The sequence below is a fragment of the Crinia signifera genome, chromosome 7 (assembly GCF_055691185.1).
Source record: "Crinia signifera chromosome 7, ASM5569118v1, whole genome shotgun sequence".
NCBI lineage: Eukaryota > Metazoa > Chordata > Amphibia > Anura > Myobatrachidae > Crinia > Crinia signifera.
Window position 1 is genome coordinate 135,480,753 of NC_139223.1, and position 16,195 is coordinate 135,496,947.

At 44.6% G+C, this 16,195-nt stretch overlaps 1 protein-coding gene across 6 annotated transcripts in view; it reads left to right on the plus strand.

Moving 5' to 3' along the window:
* Positions 1-16,195, plus strand: part of QTMAN (queuosine-tRNA mannosyltransferase) — a 234,959-nt gene that overhangs the window by 184,009 nt on the left and 34,755 nt on the right. For 5 of the 6 annotated variants that reach the window (XM_083153853.1, XM_083153851.1, XM_083153852.1 and 2 more), the window contains one exon: positions 2,358-2,502. In XM_083153853.1, the coding sequence (XP_083009979.1) occupies positions 2,358-2,502 (145 nt within the window). Of the gene's footprint in view, positions 1-1,781; positions 1,940-2,357; positions 2,503-16,195 lie in introns of all 6 variants that reach the window. The other variant, XR_014450815.1, reaches the window with a different exon arrangement.

Consider the following 16,195-nt stretch of genomic DNA (forward strand, 5'->3'; position numbering starts at 1 on the left):
CCAAGGGATACATAGAAATGAGAGTACCAATTTTAAAGGCACTATATAGATTAAGGTGCCCTGGCAACCTATCAGACGCTTTCCAGTAGTGTTTGCAACATTTTCCTTTGTACCAGTTTTTTAAATGTAATAATCTAAGTCCATACATTTGTGGAGCTTCCTACTGTGATTCCTGCAGTTGATACTGTACATTAGTGCAGCAGGAAATAGAGATGTACAGAGCACAAAATGAGCAGTCATCTCCATCACAGGTTGGATCAACTAGGGAAATGTGTCTGGTAATTACATTTTCCTCATAATTGCTGCTCTTAGATGGAAGACGATATCGCTTCACTCAGTTAAAACATCTTACTTAAGTCTTCTTGGGCCTGTGGACTTTTGGGTCTCAAAGTGCTTAAAAGATGCATGTTATTAATTATTTTTACAACTAGCTTGATATCCTGCATAATGTGTCTACCTAGGAATCTCTTCAATCAGCAGTTGCTCATTTAAAGTGCCCCAGTCTCCTACACTTATCGAAGCAACCATTTTGATAGTGGAATCAGTGTTCCTTACAATGATGTCAGTGAATTTAACAGGAGCCACTAAAGAATTTTTCATGAAAATGGCGGGGGGGGGGGGGGGGGGGGGGTTGGCAAAATGGCTGCCTCCACTAAGTGACCCCTGTCGCGAAGAAGCAAACTGGCATGGATCCAGTGGGTGGCATCCTTTTGCCCTCCCAGCCCATTACTAACAATTTTGCAGCATATACTGAGGGCTCATTTTGTGAAAACTCAAGACCATAAACTATAAGTGATTATATAATTTTTCACTCAGTGGCCCTGTTTTCGTTTGGCTCGTAAAGAGCAGAATTTTTAGGACCGATGTTGCGGGTGTGCATATGCATATCGGCGAAAAAATATGCATTTTCAGACCCGCAGTGCAAACGCCTTCGGCGGGTAATGTACTCTCAGAGGCGTTCGGTCACAGCAGTGCGGACAGGGGGCTGGAGCAGGGAGAGGCCCCGTGTTTCCTGGGCGTTCCCACAAAAAACGGTGGGTGCAGCCAGATAAACTTTGAGCATCCCCATTTGAACGCAGGCGTGCCGAAGCCTGCTCGGGGTGGGTCGGCTGACGTCACAGGATACCAGCTGCCCGCCCTGTCTGCATCCAAACACTCACAAATAAGTCAATCTAGACTGACTTGTATTTGCGAACGAGTGGCACAATCATTCAATGATCGCTGACCATCAAATGATTTTTCACTCGTATACTCGCATGCGACTGGATGTGTGAGCGTACAAATCCATTTGTATGCAAATGCGGCCGTAAGTTTGGAGAAGGGGGGCGGTGGTACGCAAGCCCGGCAGGTAGCGTATACCTGCTCGCTAAGCAGTGATTTCACGCTCCTTAGCGAGCCAACCTGAATTAGGCCCAGTGTTTTTAATAGCCCCTGAACCCTAGCACCCAAAGTTTGCCTGGTAGCACCGGCCCTGGAACATATTCAGCAAAACTGCACAATTTTATTATGATCAACTAATTTTCGCTTTCCATGTATTGCTATGGCACATTTATAAATTAACCCTAAGCAGGCTCAAATAATAAGAGATACAGCAAGGTCATTTATAGCTTTACTCCCAAGTATTTACCATAATGTTCCCAACTGACTAGTAGCAGAACAACCTGCATCACGCTCCTTGGTGCTGTGGCAGGTATAAAGATCTCTCTTTGTGTTATCTTGAGACCCCCTATGGCATTGTTTAAACCTTCCACTTTGCAACACATATTTCTTTGTTATTTCAGAACACTTTGCCTTTCCCCCTCCTCCTGAGTGCCTGGAGTTGGAAGCCTCCTGCATGGATCATTACTTTCCAAAGAAATTTCAGCACGGAATGCCATTTAATTTTTCCGAATGCAGTCCGTCATTAGGAATCTTAGCTGTCACCGCAATGCCATTTTTGGTGTGATGTGTTTGTTGCCTCATTTCTTTTAATTTTATCTCCATTAGCTTAATTCTTTTTTAATATTTTCATCTAACGAACTTTACAGTCCATTTTGTTTCAGTGTCTGCTGAGCGAGTTTTATGAAGCAGACAGTTGGCTTTTCATTCAGGGGGAGGGTGGTGAGGCGGTCCCTTTGCTTTTGTCAGCTTTTTTTTTGGCACCTTAACATTTTGGTTCTGCTTCTGTGCTTTGATTATAAAAGCAAACAACTCCAAGAAGTTCGTTAAAATAAGCAGCAGCTAATTAACCTGCGCTTCAGATGAGACACTGCTGACATCATAGAATGTTTTACACCATGTTAAATAAAATGAATATTTTTTTCCTCTCTCTCTCTCTCTCTCTCTCTCTCTCTCTCTGTCCCTCTCCACATGTACAGAGATCTTTTCCGAGGCCAGAATATCCTTGGGTTCAGCAGTATTGCACTGGGGCTTTCTACCCAGCAAAGACGACTATTTCCGAGTACTCTGCGAGGCTGATGTTGTGGTTTCGACAGCTAAACATGAATTCTTTGGCGTGGCAATGTAAGTTCTTTTCATCAGTGATGTGTGTAGTAAGAAGCTACTAATGATTTCTGTTGTAAACACTGTGGGAAGAGCAGACCCATGGTAACTGATGCAACACTCGGTCTTATTCCAAGGGACTGGTGTTACGTCATTAACTATGGAATTGCCTGCAGGGTAGAATTAGTATATTATAAATGAATATGCACCATGGTCTGCCTACATGCCAAGCCTTCTCCAACCCTACAGTGCCTTCATTCCTGATTATTGTTATAAGGTTAATCAGAGAAGTTTTTATTTTTTGTTAGTACAGCAGAATGTCAAATGCAACTGTGTGTGTGTGGTTTTTTTTTTCCTTCCTCTTGGGCTTCTAGTGGGGATATTCAGTTAATTTGTTACTGGATACATCCGCAGATTCCCATGTTTCCTAACCTCCTGCTTTCTGCAGATGAGCCTGCTCAGTGTCTGCAGACGAGGTCCGTGCGATAGGAATCATCTCTGCAATTTTAAGGAGAGAAAGTAGATTATTTATGAGTGATGAGCAAGCCTGCAGCTTGGCTCGGTCACTGTAATGACAGTGGGGGTATGTTGGGGCCCTTACAAGAGAATGCTATTAAAGCAGGTCTGATATGCAGAACCTGGCACTGTAGTCCTAGTGCACGAACGCCTCGCAATGTTATACACTGCAGAATAAAGTGAACCAATCACTTTATCGTTTTGGAGACAGCCATGTTGTACCCTGAACCAATAATTGCACAGCAGTAGTGGCATCCCTGAGGCATGAGTGTCTTTATACATACTACCTGGTAATCGCTCTGTGCTTTTACAATTTTTTTCTGTAAACAGTGTGAGGGTGGATTATGAAACGGATTATTTCCAATGTAGAAAAAAAAAACAATAAACAAAGATATCAATACCTTCCAAATTTATTTTTGTGAACATTTTAAATGTATGACTATAATATGGTCTTGTTTGTAGCATGTGCATAAAATGTTGTGTGTTTAACTGTTCAATCTCAGAGGTTTAGAATATCCTGATTCACCAACGCCCGGCTCAATTCACTGGGTTCTAGAAACATGATCATGACCACCATCCAGGGGGTAGAGTCGGGACTTCAGGTGCATGGTTGGCAGCAGCTTGGATCGGGGCCCAGCCCTCTGCACACACTGCCAGGCAACCACGGAGGAAGAAAACTGTGGTGGTCTTGAATATAAAGCCGGTCGTGAGCCAATAAGAGCTCGTGGACCGGCAGCCAATCTTCCTAATGCATCAGTTCCAGACCCTATCATTTCTAATGACAGCCCTGAACAATAAAGGCTATTTTTTATAGCAAATTTGGAAACTCCGAGTGCCACCATAGGCTGTGCAGATTGTATTGGGATGAGCAATTACTGTAATAATTGTCTCCATGGGTCTAAAAATCATACTACTCTATATTGTACAAACTTTTGTCAGACAGCAGTATGCAGTATAAATATATATTCCAAGAAACAGATGTTCCAGATACCTCTTTAATAAACCTTGCCATGGTGCCTAACCCAGTGGTAAATGTAGAGTGGTGTATGGTGGCAGTCTACCGGACTTGAAATTTCAGCACAAGGCACTGGTCTAGTGGGACTCACTGGTGCCTTGTGCTCTTATTATTCACATATTTCATGAAATCACTTTATTTCCCCTTTTACTTCAAACCGCACATTCAGTACCTTTTACAGTGTTGCCATTTCACTCTCAAAAGAGCCTTTCTCACCCGGGATGCTACTAAGACCCTCATCCACACACTGGTCATCTCCAGATTGGACTTGTAACATTGGACTACTCTAGCATTGAGTCCTGATCGGAGCCCTGCGATTTCGTTAGGCGGACGATTATCGATCATCTGCATATGCGTAGGGATCGTAGCACTCATGTGCGAGGCCATAAGGGGGAAAAGAATTATATCTTTTCTGATCGAAAGCCATTCACAATTTGATGTACAGGAAATTGTTGTTTGTAGGTGTCACCCAACCGGTTTTTAGGAGTGTCAGGAAAAACGTAGGCATTTTCTGTGAATGTCTGTGACATCCGCTCCAGCCTCGATCAGCCTGTTTCTATCGGACAGGCAGAGTAATTCTGCATTTTGCACGCACTGGTATAATCATTAGATGGGGAGTAAATTGCAGATGGATTTGCGGTGTGATTTTCACAAGACATTTGCAGACTTGGACAGTGCGGCTATCTGATCGCAGGGCTCTGCTTAATTGTCTCACTGCGATAAGGTCTGAATAATCCAAATTGTTCTTTATGGCCTCTGGCCTGCCGTCCAGCTTACTGTATCTCCAAACATACCACATATGCCTCCCCTATAAGGAATCAGGACATCTGTCAGAATGAACTTCGGTCTACAGTCATTAGGTCGACCCCACTAGGTCGAATGGCAGGAAGGTCGACCTGACTTAAGGTCGACATGGGCCAAGGTCGACATGACTTAAGGTCGAATTTGCATAAAGGTCGACATGAGGAAGGTCAACTGGTCATAAGGTCGACATGGGTTTTTCACTGTCTTTTGATCCGAATGTCGACACAGTCGACATGGACACAGTTGGCAATGAGAATCGGACCCTCGCTTCGCACGCAATGCTTCGGGCACGGTGCCTCGCTGCGCTCGGCACACTATTTTATTCTCCCACCACGCCCTAGTGGATGGTAGGGCATGAAATACCGCCTGTCGGCTCAAAAAACAGTGAAAAACCCATGTCGACCTTATGACCAGTCGACCTTCCTCATGTCGACATTTATGCAAATTCGACCTTAAGTCATGTCGACCTTGGCCCATGTCGACCTTAAGTCAGGTCGACCTTCCTGCCAGTCGACCTAGTGGGGTCGACCTAATGACTGTAGACCTAAGTTCATTCTAATAGATGACCGCATCCCCCCTATAAGCCCTACGCTGGCTCCCCTTCAGAACCCAATTCAAGCTTCTCACTTCAGAACAAAGTCCCAGGCCTGACCTGGTTTATTTAACATGGTTTCAAGACATGTCACAGCTGATTGAAACAGTGTTCATGCTGTAGGCTAACCCGAGGTTATAGCTGTGTTGTCCCTTTGCCGGAACCAGTGATCCAGCTACCTGCATACTTTTTAGCGTGACCCTGGTCGCAGAGTTCATGCTGCAGTTTACATGGGTTAGTGTCTGGTATGACCATGGCTTGGTGTTAGAAAGCCCTCTCCCATTCACATCTATAAAATTATCTCCCTTCACATTCTCACCCACCTCTTCACAAATAATTGCCACCTCTCCTGCCGGTACTTGTTTCCTAGCACGGCGCCCACGATTTTAATTGTATGACATCGGGTCTGGAAAAAATCGGGTCGGTCGCATCGTATGTGACCAAATCGCATGCGATGCGTCCGACCCGAGTTTTACATTGGATCCAATGTTAAATTGTACCTGACACCCGATTTTACATTGGATCCAATGTTAAATGCCCCCCAGACCCGATTTTTAATTGTATACCCACCCTATGGAATGCCCCCCCATTGTTGACGCCACGCCACCATGAACGCTAACCCGAAGCGTGGCAAGCGCAGTGAGCCCGCGATGGGCGGTGGTACGCGTCCTCCGACCTTTTCATACCCCCACTATCCACGTCGGTGTGGAGTTGATTCTATATAGTGTGATGAGCGTAGCAAGCCACCGAGCCCGAAGCATTACGTGTGCGCTCGCCACGCTTCGGGTTGGCGTTCATGGTGGCATAGCGTTAACAATGGGGGGGCATTTGACATCATAATTAACCATTAGGGTGGGTGTACAATTAAAAATCGGGTCTGGGGGGCATTTAACATTGGATCCAATGTAAAATCGGGTGTCAGGTACAATTTAACATTGGATCCAATGGCACAATCGGGTAGGTCGCATCGTATGCCATTATAATGGCATACAATGCGACAGATTTTTTAATTGTACGGGAAACGTCTTTGAAGGTAAAAAATCGGGTCGGTCAGGTCAGATCGGGTCCCATCGCATACCTTAAGTTATGGTATGCGAGGGGACCCGACGGGCGCTGTGCTAGGAAGCAAGTACCCTCCTGCCAACTGACTACTTCCTCCCACTCCAGTATTCAAGATTTTTCCCATGGTGTTCCCTACCTCTGGAATTCTCTTATCAGACTTTTCACCCTTCTACAAAACTTCAGATAGGCTCTCGAAACGAACATCTTCATCAAACTCAGCAATCTCTCATCCTTTACCCTCTGTATAATGCTCACGGTCTACCTCACAGCTGCACCTAACACTTAGTCTTTGCTTCTGTGCTGCATAATTGATGGTTAGAACTGCTGATGGATGGGGCCTAATTCAGACCTGATCGCTGATCTGTCAGAGGGAAATCCAGCTCTGTGCAAGCCGGCACTTGGCCTTTGCAGGCCTCTGATTAGCTGAAATTCCATTCACAATCACTCACCATTGAATGATTTTTCTAATGAGAGCAGTCTGCGCGTAGCCTTACTCTGTGGCTGTGATAGAAACAGGCTGTTCAGGGCCAGTGCTGATGTGACAGACCCTCCCTGAAAAGAATTGGGCATGCCTGTGTTTTCCCTGACACTCCCAGAAAATGGGCGATTACAACCTCTCAAATGCCAGCTTCCTGTCAATCAACTTTTGAAAGGCCAGCGATTACAAAATCGCAGGACAGTCTCATGCAAGTGTACTGCCATCCGTATGCAAGCGCAGCCTATTGATTATCACACGGCCTGCATATGGAGAAGCACTCATGGGGAGTGAGAGGCACGTAGAGGTACATATGGGGTCGGAGATTTACATATGGAGAAGCACTCATGGGAAGGGAAGTTAGAGGTACATAGAGGTACATATGGGGAGGTAGATTTACATATGGGGAAGCACTCATGGAGAATGGAGTCAGGGGCACACAAAGGTACATCTGGGAGGTAGATTTACATATGGAGAAGCACTCATGGGAGGGTAGTCAGAGGCACATAGAGGTAGATTTACATATGGAGAAGCACTCATGGAGAATGGAGTCAGGGGCACACAAAGGTACATCTGGGGATGTAGATTTACATATGGAGAAGCACTCATGGGAGGGGAGTCGGAGGCACATAGAGGTACATATGGGGAGGTAGATTTACATATGGGGAAGCACTTATGGGGAGTGGAGTCAGGCAGGGTGCAGAGTTACATGTGGGGATGGGAGATCACAGGTGGACATACTGTAGGGAGGTACAAGTCAGAAGGACTCATGTGGAAGGGAGTCAGCATATGTGCGCATAGGGAGAGTTTCTGAGCAACTTGAAACCTTGGGCCTGATTCGGCTCGCTAGGCAGCGTACCGCACCTGGACCCCTGATGAGTAAAGCCTTATTAATTCATGCCCCAGCAGCATCCGTCCCCCCTGATGGTTGCCCTTGGTGTATCATCCTGCTAGATTACCGACCAGGCTGGAAGTTCTTTTACTGTATATACTGTACAGTAATCACCATCAAATTGGCTCTGATTTGTATACTAACCACCAGAGTAAACTATATATACTTAACGAAGTCACTGAAATGGGCTGGAGCAAGCAAGAGCATGTTTTTCAGATTATATTGGGGGTACCTTCCTTGCAGTGCACCCCTCCCTGTGAATCCTGGTTACCTTGCCTTGCTGATGATTTAGTGATGCTTTACCTGCTGTTGTGACTACTGTGTCTGTCTCGTGGCTGATTGTTCTGCAATTTTTTTTCATTAGAGTAAAATGTATGTTTATCAGATTCCATCACAGTATTTAATTGGCAATGGTCTTTTAAACCAAATGACATAGATTATTTACTATTTGCTTCTGGCAAATCACTAGCAATAGCATGCACATCTTAATTCAATTATTTCTGTGTTTGGAATAATTTGTTCAGGGAAAGAGTCAGAGACCCGATCGTGGGAATGTGGTAAATAAAAGTATGATGTAGAACATGCAAGTGATGGGGGGTCAACAAAAGCTTATGAGAACTGCTAAATTCCATTGTTAGTTTCTAGATTCTGTGGTAAATATGTAATTCCCCCACTTTTTTAAAATAGGTCGCAGAACATCATAAGTCTTGAGATGCCCTAACCAGCAAGAGACCAAGCCAATAAACACATTTGTCTTATCGCTTGGATCGAAGATGGACCCATGGGGCCAAATGTAATAGGGTGTGAGAATCAAAGTGAGAGATGTTAAGAGATTTAAAAGCAGCAATCATTTACATAGCAAAACTAGGATGATCTTGCAGTGTAAATGATTGCCGCTTTAAAAAATGGGAAAACGCTACCAAAATCTCTCCCTTTCTGATTCCCACACCATATTACATTTGGCCCCTGATGTGAAAATATGGTAGTGCTAGAGGAGGAGTATCTGAGGACAAGACTCTCATTGCTCACATTGCACATCCGAGCGTTGCGTTCCGAGATGTGCATTGGGTCATCATTGTGTCCTCCAGTCACAGCATCGGAACTACTCAGAATGACCATCTCTGCTCCCTAGTCAAAACCCATAAATCTGTGCTTGAAGACGCAGACATTAGCCTAGCCACTCCTGGAAAACATGGCCATTGCTGCCCCTTCCCCGTCCCAAAATGGCTGCAGCTTAAGGGCACTGTGACAACAATTGCAGATAGGGTACTTGTTTCCTAGCACAGTGCCACCGATTTATATTGTATGACATCGGGACGGAAAAATAGATTGCATCGCATCACATGCGACCAAATCGCATGCGATGCGACCGATTCGACCTGATTTTTAATTGTACAGCCACCCTGATGGCTGATTACAATGTTAAATTCCCACCCAGACATGATTTTTAATTGTACCCCCACCCTGATGGTTAATTACTATGTCAAATGCCCCCCATTGTTAACGCCACGATCAACGCCAACCCGAAGCGTGGCAAGCGCAGCGGTACGCGTCCTCCGACCTTTTCATACCTCCACTATCCACGTCGGCGTAGAGTTGATTTTATATAGTGTGGCGAGCGGACGCGCATTACTTCACACGTATTACGCGTCCCCTCCCGGGGCTCGCTGCGCTCGCCACGCTTCGGGCTCGGTGGCTCGCTGCACTCGCCACACTATATAAAATCAACTCCACGCCGACGTGGATAGTGGGGGTATGAAAAGGTCGGAGGACGCTTACCACCGCCCCTCGCGGCCTCGCTGTGCTCGCCACGCTTCGGGTTTACGTTGATCGGCACGTTGCGTTAACAGTGTGGGGGCATTTCACATAATAATTAACCATCAGGGTGGGTATACAATTAAAAATCGGGTCTGGGGTGCCATTTAACATTGGGTCCAATGTAAAATCGGGTCAGTCGCATTGCATCGCATGCCATTGTAATGGCATGCGATGCGACCAATTTTTAAATTGTACGGGAAGGTCTTTAAAAGCAGAAAATCGAGTCGTCTGGTCTAATCGGGTCCCATCGCATACCTTAAGTTATGGTATGCGATGGGACCCGACGGGCGCTGTGCTAGGAAACAAGTACCGCAGATAGAATTGTATGTAAACCATTGGGTTTTTAATAAACGATATCATGTCATTATCACAGCATGTAGACCGTGGTTATAAAAGGGCCCTTAGAGCCCTATCTCCCTTATAATTATGCCATAATCCTAAAACAGTTAATTATTTGAGAAGGCAGTATGTATTACAAGGTGTTGCTGAGCTGTGAATCGGAACACCTAGGCCATGGTTGTTTCCAAAGGTGTTCGGGAATAACACAGATCACCTAATGAAACCACTGTGTCCATTGCTGTTGCCACCTCTGTTCTTCATTTGGTGACCTTTTAGTGTTCATTCTAGCACCCGCCATCTTTGAAAACCCATGCAGTTCCTGTTCCCTGCCTGGGGTGTCTCTGTCTGCTGTGGTGTTAGCACAGGTCTGGTTTGCATATCAGTGCTGGTATACAGACCATACTGTGCTAAAAGCACTACAGCAGACAGTGACACCCCAGGCAGGGAAGAGGAACTGCATGGGTTTTCAAAGATGGCGGGTGCTAGAATGAACACTAACCTTTGTTGCCTAAACTATTTTGGACATGTGTCTAATATTCCAAGTTGGCAGACAGCACAATACAAGAAGCTTATTCTAGAATAAAAAATTGGAGGTACGATACAGTGATGAACATTCGTGGTTGATAGAATCATTTTAGATTCATACAATGTCTGGTGCCATTATTGTAGACTATGCAATTGTCAACCATACCACACAACTGGTACTGTAGCTACACACAATTTCCCATCACAAATGCCTGCTTTAGTATTATTGGCTGGTAATGCCTTTGCCTAAATGAACTCTACAGTATCTGTCGGTGTTTCTAGTTATCTTTTACTGACCTGTGTATTTCATAAATGTATGCAGTGTTGGATTGGGAAGGGCCAACCAGAGGATTACAGTATAAGGAGTGGGCCATTCTCTAGAGGAGGTGTGGACAGCCAACACATAGATAAATATAAATGGATGATAACTTGATATAGCTAACACAGCTAGCGCATGCAATCTACCAAATTAATAACAGCAATGCAGTATAAGGTAACATATGTACAGTATAATGTATAATAAGTGGCACCTGATCCCCAGAGAAGTAGGTGGGCACCCAGGCAGTGGGGCCCATCTGCTTTTCCCAATACCGCTTTTGGCCTGTACAACTCCTATATACTGTACATATTATATGTCTTTGTTCAATTCAGCAGCACGGACAATGTAATGGTTAGCATTACTGCCTCACAGCACTGAGGTCATGGGTTCGATTCACAATGGCCCTAACTGCAGTGTTTGTATATTCTCCCCGTACTTGTGTGGGTTTCCTCCAGGTACACCGGTTTCCTACCACAATCCAAAAGTATACCGGTTGGTTAATGGATTCCCAACAAAAAGACTTTTGTAACCTGGTCTCTACTTTTTGTACACTTACTTACCTGTGATCTACCGGCATCTCCCCTCTGCAAAATATTCCCCTCCCAGTGCAATATGCACCTTACATATTATGCCACACGGAATAATCAAAAATTCACATTACAGTATGTCACATGGATTGAGGCAAAATTCACTTTATGCCACACAGCATGAGCAAAAATTAACATTCTGCCACACAGTATGAGACAAAATTCACATTATGCCACACAGATTGAGCCAAAATTCACATATTGCCACAAGTAATGAGCCGAAATTCTAATTTTTCCACATGGAATGCGACCAAATTCACATCTACCACACAGCATGAGCAAGAATTAACATTCTGCCACACAGTACGAGCCAAAATTCACATTATGCCACACAGTATGAGCCAAAATTTGCATTATGCCACTCGGAATGTGCCAAAATTCACATTTTGCCACATGGAATGAGTTCAAATTCATATTTTGCCACACGGAATGAGCTGTATTCCACGTTATGCCACACAGAATGATGCAAAGTTCTGTTAAGCCGTGGGAGGGGGTCACAAGTGTAACTTCATCCCAGTTGCTGTCTGAGATGGAGTTTTGTGCTCCCTTAAAAAAAATATAGATAGATACATGCACACTTTTAAGCGGGGCACAAAACGTCAAAACAGGCAGCAATTGGGATAACTTTACACTTGTGTAGAGACCCCCTCGCATCGCATAACAGCATATAGAAACCCCCACCCCTCATGCAGTAAATGTCCCCACTTTAAAGTCTTACTGTGAAATAGTCTATCCGGAATGATCCCCTCTGTCTGGGTGCAGTTTATATGTGTGCCTCTGCCGCTGAGCCTCCCCGATGTCACTGAGTGCTCCTGCCCCCGCGATCCTTCCCACCGCTGAACCTCCCTGCTGGTTGTCACAGGCTCCTCACTTGTGGTGCATGGGTGCGCAAGTGGAGTCATGATATCACTCGCGCACACACGAAACCGCCGCACTGCATGTCTGGGAGCAATGAAGCCTCTGAGATCCAGAGGCTTCAGCAGAAACTTGAATGGCACACTATTGGCATTTGATTGCGATCTACCAGCGAGAGCTCCGCGATTAACCGGTAGATCGCAATCGACTGTTTGGCCACCACTGGGGTGACCCCTTTATCAGTTTATTTTAATTAATAATCTTGCTACCTTCTCTACAGCACTAGGTCAGGGAACCATCTCTCTGATCAACTTCTCCAGTCGCCCTGTTCATATTCATGCTAGTCTGTAATGCCTCTTTGATGGAAATCTAGATTCACTAGTGCCAATCAAGGAACATGTCATTGCCAAAGTGGGTTTTGCGTCAAGCCTCGGCTGTTTTCCACATTACTAATTAGATCTAGTGGAAGCAAACACAGTTCGCAAGGCACCCTAATTATTATTTATTTATTAGCAGTTTCTTATATAGCGCACACAGATTCCGCAGCGCTTTACAGAGAATATTTGACCATTCACATCAGTCCCTGCCCCAGTGGAGCTTACAATCTATAATCTATAATCTATATTCCCTACCACATGTACACGCACACACAGACATTCTAGGGTTAATTTTGTTGGGAGCCAAATTAGCCTAGCAGTATTTTTTTTTTTTTGGATTGTGGGAGGAAACCGGAGTACCCGGAGGAAACCCACGCAAGTACGGGGAGAATATACAAATATACACAGTGGTGGGTATTGAACCCATGACCTCAGTGCTGTGAGGCAGTAATGCTAACCATTACACCATCCGTACTGCCCAATGGTTTGGGTTTTAAGTATATCCATGGTTTAGCACAGATGGTTAAATCAAACTATGGTAGTGATTAAATAACCTGTGGTCAGGCATGGATATACTTAAACGTATAAACCTAGACCCCTACAGTGCCTTGAGGTCCATGATATGGAACTTCATGGTGAAACCATTTTTCATATGAATGCAAAATATCAATTAATATGGAATTAGCGTCATGTGACAAGTGCACTTCAAGAGTTAAAAACGCCTCTAGGGATTAGGGGTTTTTACACAGTTACTTATTTTCCTACTCAAGGGTGTGGTATCGGTTACTGGAATAGGTTTTTGCAATAAAACTTCCTCTTTAATAATTTTATATAAAAATAGAAAACAATGTTTGCAAATACACAAAAAGCAAATGATGACAGCAATAAACTACAAATGCTTGTGCGTATAATGCCTTAAATTGTCTGGTGTAGAAAGACACTTGGGACATTGATGCCGGTGCCATTTTCCCAGAGCTACAGTATGTACGATATTGCCCTTTTGTAGGTTATGCACCAGCACAAGGGGGGAGCTTGCATAGATGTTGCACATGAGCCATCCTCTGTTAAAACATTTATGGGGGTTTATAATGTTACAATAGTTTTAAAAAGTAAAATGTAGTTAAAAACACTGTAAATCTCTGCAATTAGTTTAAAAAAATAAATAAAGTTAATGTTTAATTACCCTGTGTTGTAGAGTGATTACACCTGATTGCAGAACAGTACATAGGGTATGAGCTAAGCTGCTAGTACACAATTAAGATGGCTACTGTGATCTGCTGCTGCATCTGAAGAGACAATATTGTGTGTGACTATCACTGGCATATTATTGATTTATTTAATGGGTACAGTGTATGCAGTGCACACGGGTACCCATTTTTTTTTAACTTATCCTCTGTGGTCCTGCATAGGCAGCAGAAGTACTGCAAAAATCACCAGAAAAAATGGAGCTGTGGCTATTTTCCTGGAGACATGCAAATGTGCTGTAGACTCTGGGAAGGCACTAGGGTGCCCTAGTGACCCTAGTAGCCATAGTCTACAGCGCTGCCAGCTAGAGAAGAGAGGGGTCCCAGGTGGAGTCTGCAAACATTCATCCTCCTCCTTTAGAAATGCTTCTGGTGACCTATATAACATAGGTCATCTGAGTGACCATCAGGTTACTCAGGATAACTTGGTTATCCAAGCTCATAGTTACTGGCTTCAACATGCCCAGAAAACTGGGCTGATACGAGAGCTGTAATTAGACATTTTGGAGCCCTGTGCCAGGAAGAGTACTGGTGCACTCCCATATTTAGAATAGGCACTTTCAAAAAAAGGGCATAGCTGTGTGGTAGTCCCCCTATTCACTTTACACCACACAATAGTGTCCCTTATACACAACATTCTGGTGCCCCTTACTTACATTACACCACACAATAGTAACCTTATTCACGTTATGCCGCATATTAGTGCCCCATATTCATATTATGCCATATGATACACGTTACAACACACTGTAGTACCCCTTATTCACTTTATACCACACAGCAATGCCCCTTATTGACAATAAAAACCCTATGATATTTGCTTTAGGCAGAGGGTAGGGTGTGACAATACAAATCAACTATTAAATTAAAGATAAATTATCATTCATTAACCTGTGTGGGAGCTGTATGCCACTCAAATTTCTGAAAGCCTGTTAAATGTGAAGTATACCCATTGTTAGTGGTGCACTAATAAAAACATTTCAGTGGATGTCCAGTAAATGCACAGACGTGCTCTGCATAGTGGTAGTGACCACACCTCCCTATTTACGGCCTGCATATGCCCTTTTTTCCAATTGTGCCTGTTGCCACCCATCAGTTGAACATACAACTCTGAATTAGGCCCATAGTCACAAAATAAGGTCAGCTCACATTTAAACTGCTGGCTCATTTGCTCCAGATGCTACAAGTCTGCCTTGGTTGCATTCAGAGAATACAAAAGGGGCATCACCAGACGGCTCCTACCTGTTAATAGGAGGAGGGCTGCCGTGCCACTGGTCCCACCTCCAGATTCCCTAGTGCAGGGGCAGATGCTGGTTGTGCTGCCAGTTCCTGCCGCTCCCTGCTGGTCCCCAATGCCCGGTTCCTCCTGGCAGCTACTCTCTGGTCCATTGCGATCTTTGAAGACTCAGATCCACACATACAGTAGGACCAAATGTGTGAGGGTGGGAGAATCAGGAAGTAAGAGATTTTGTTAGCGTTTCCCCTTTTTTATAAGCGGTAATCATTTACACTGCAAAACAGGTTGATTTTGTCAGGAAATTGATTGTCGCTTTTTAAAAAAAATGGAAAAAGTCTCCCAAAATCTCTCACTTTCTGATTCTCACAACCTATTACAGTACATTTTGGCCCATAGAGTCAATGTGGTAGAAGAACTGGTACGCTATGCATGTGTAGCAGCTCTGCTCTGTCCCCCTTAAACTGCATGATGTGGTGGCAGCTCTATTTATGATATTACTATATACAGTATACCAGTGCTATTGTCATATTTGAAGGCACTTGCCAAGAGAGAGGGGGGGGGGGGGGTCCAGGCAACCAGAAACCCCCCTGCATTTGCCTATGAAGCTGGCTAGGGTTGTATGGCGTGGAAGCAGCAGGAAGCCAGCTCTTTGCCTATCACAGCCTGGGCTGGCAGTCCCAGAGTTAGGGAACACCTCCCAATGGAACTGCCTGTCATGTGAGTGACTGGAAGGTAGGGCTTCCAATAGGAGGTCACTGCCAGTCACAGTGAAGCCACTGGCTTCACTAACGCTGAGGAGGTGGCGGTGTTTACCTGGGGGGGGGCTGCAGCCCATAGGTAAAAACCGCCACTGGGTGTTACTGAGCATGCACCACCTCTAAATATGCTCAGAGGAGTAGAATGAAGGCCTCCAGCGTGAATGGACCAGCATCACTATATGTGGGAGCATAATGCTTGGAATGACATCCTGAAAGTTACCTGTACCATTAATGGCTAGAAATCTAGTTAAGGCTTGTATTACTTAAATCTATTTGGGTCTAACTTAAGAGGAAAGGGT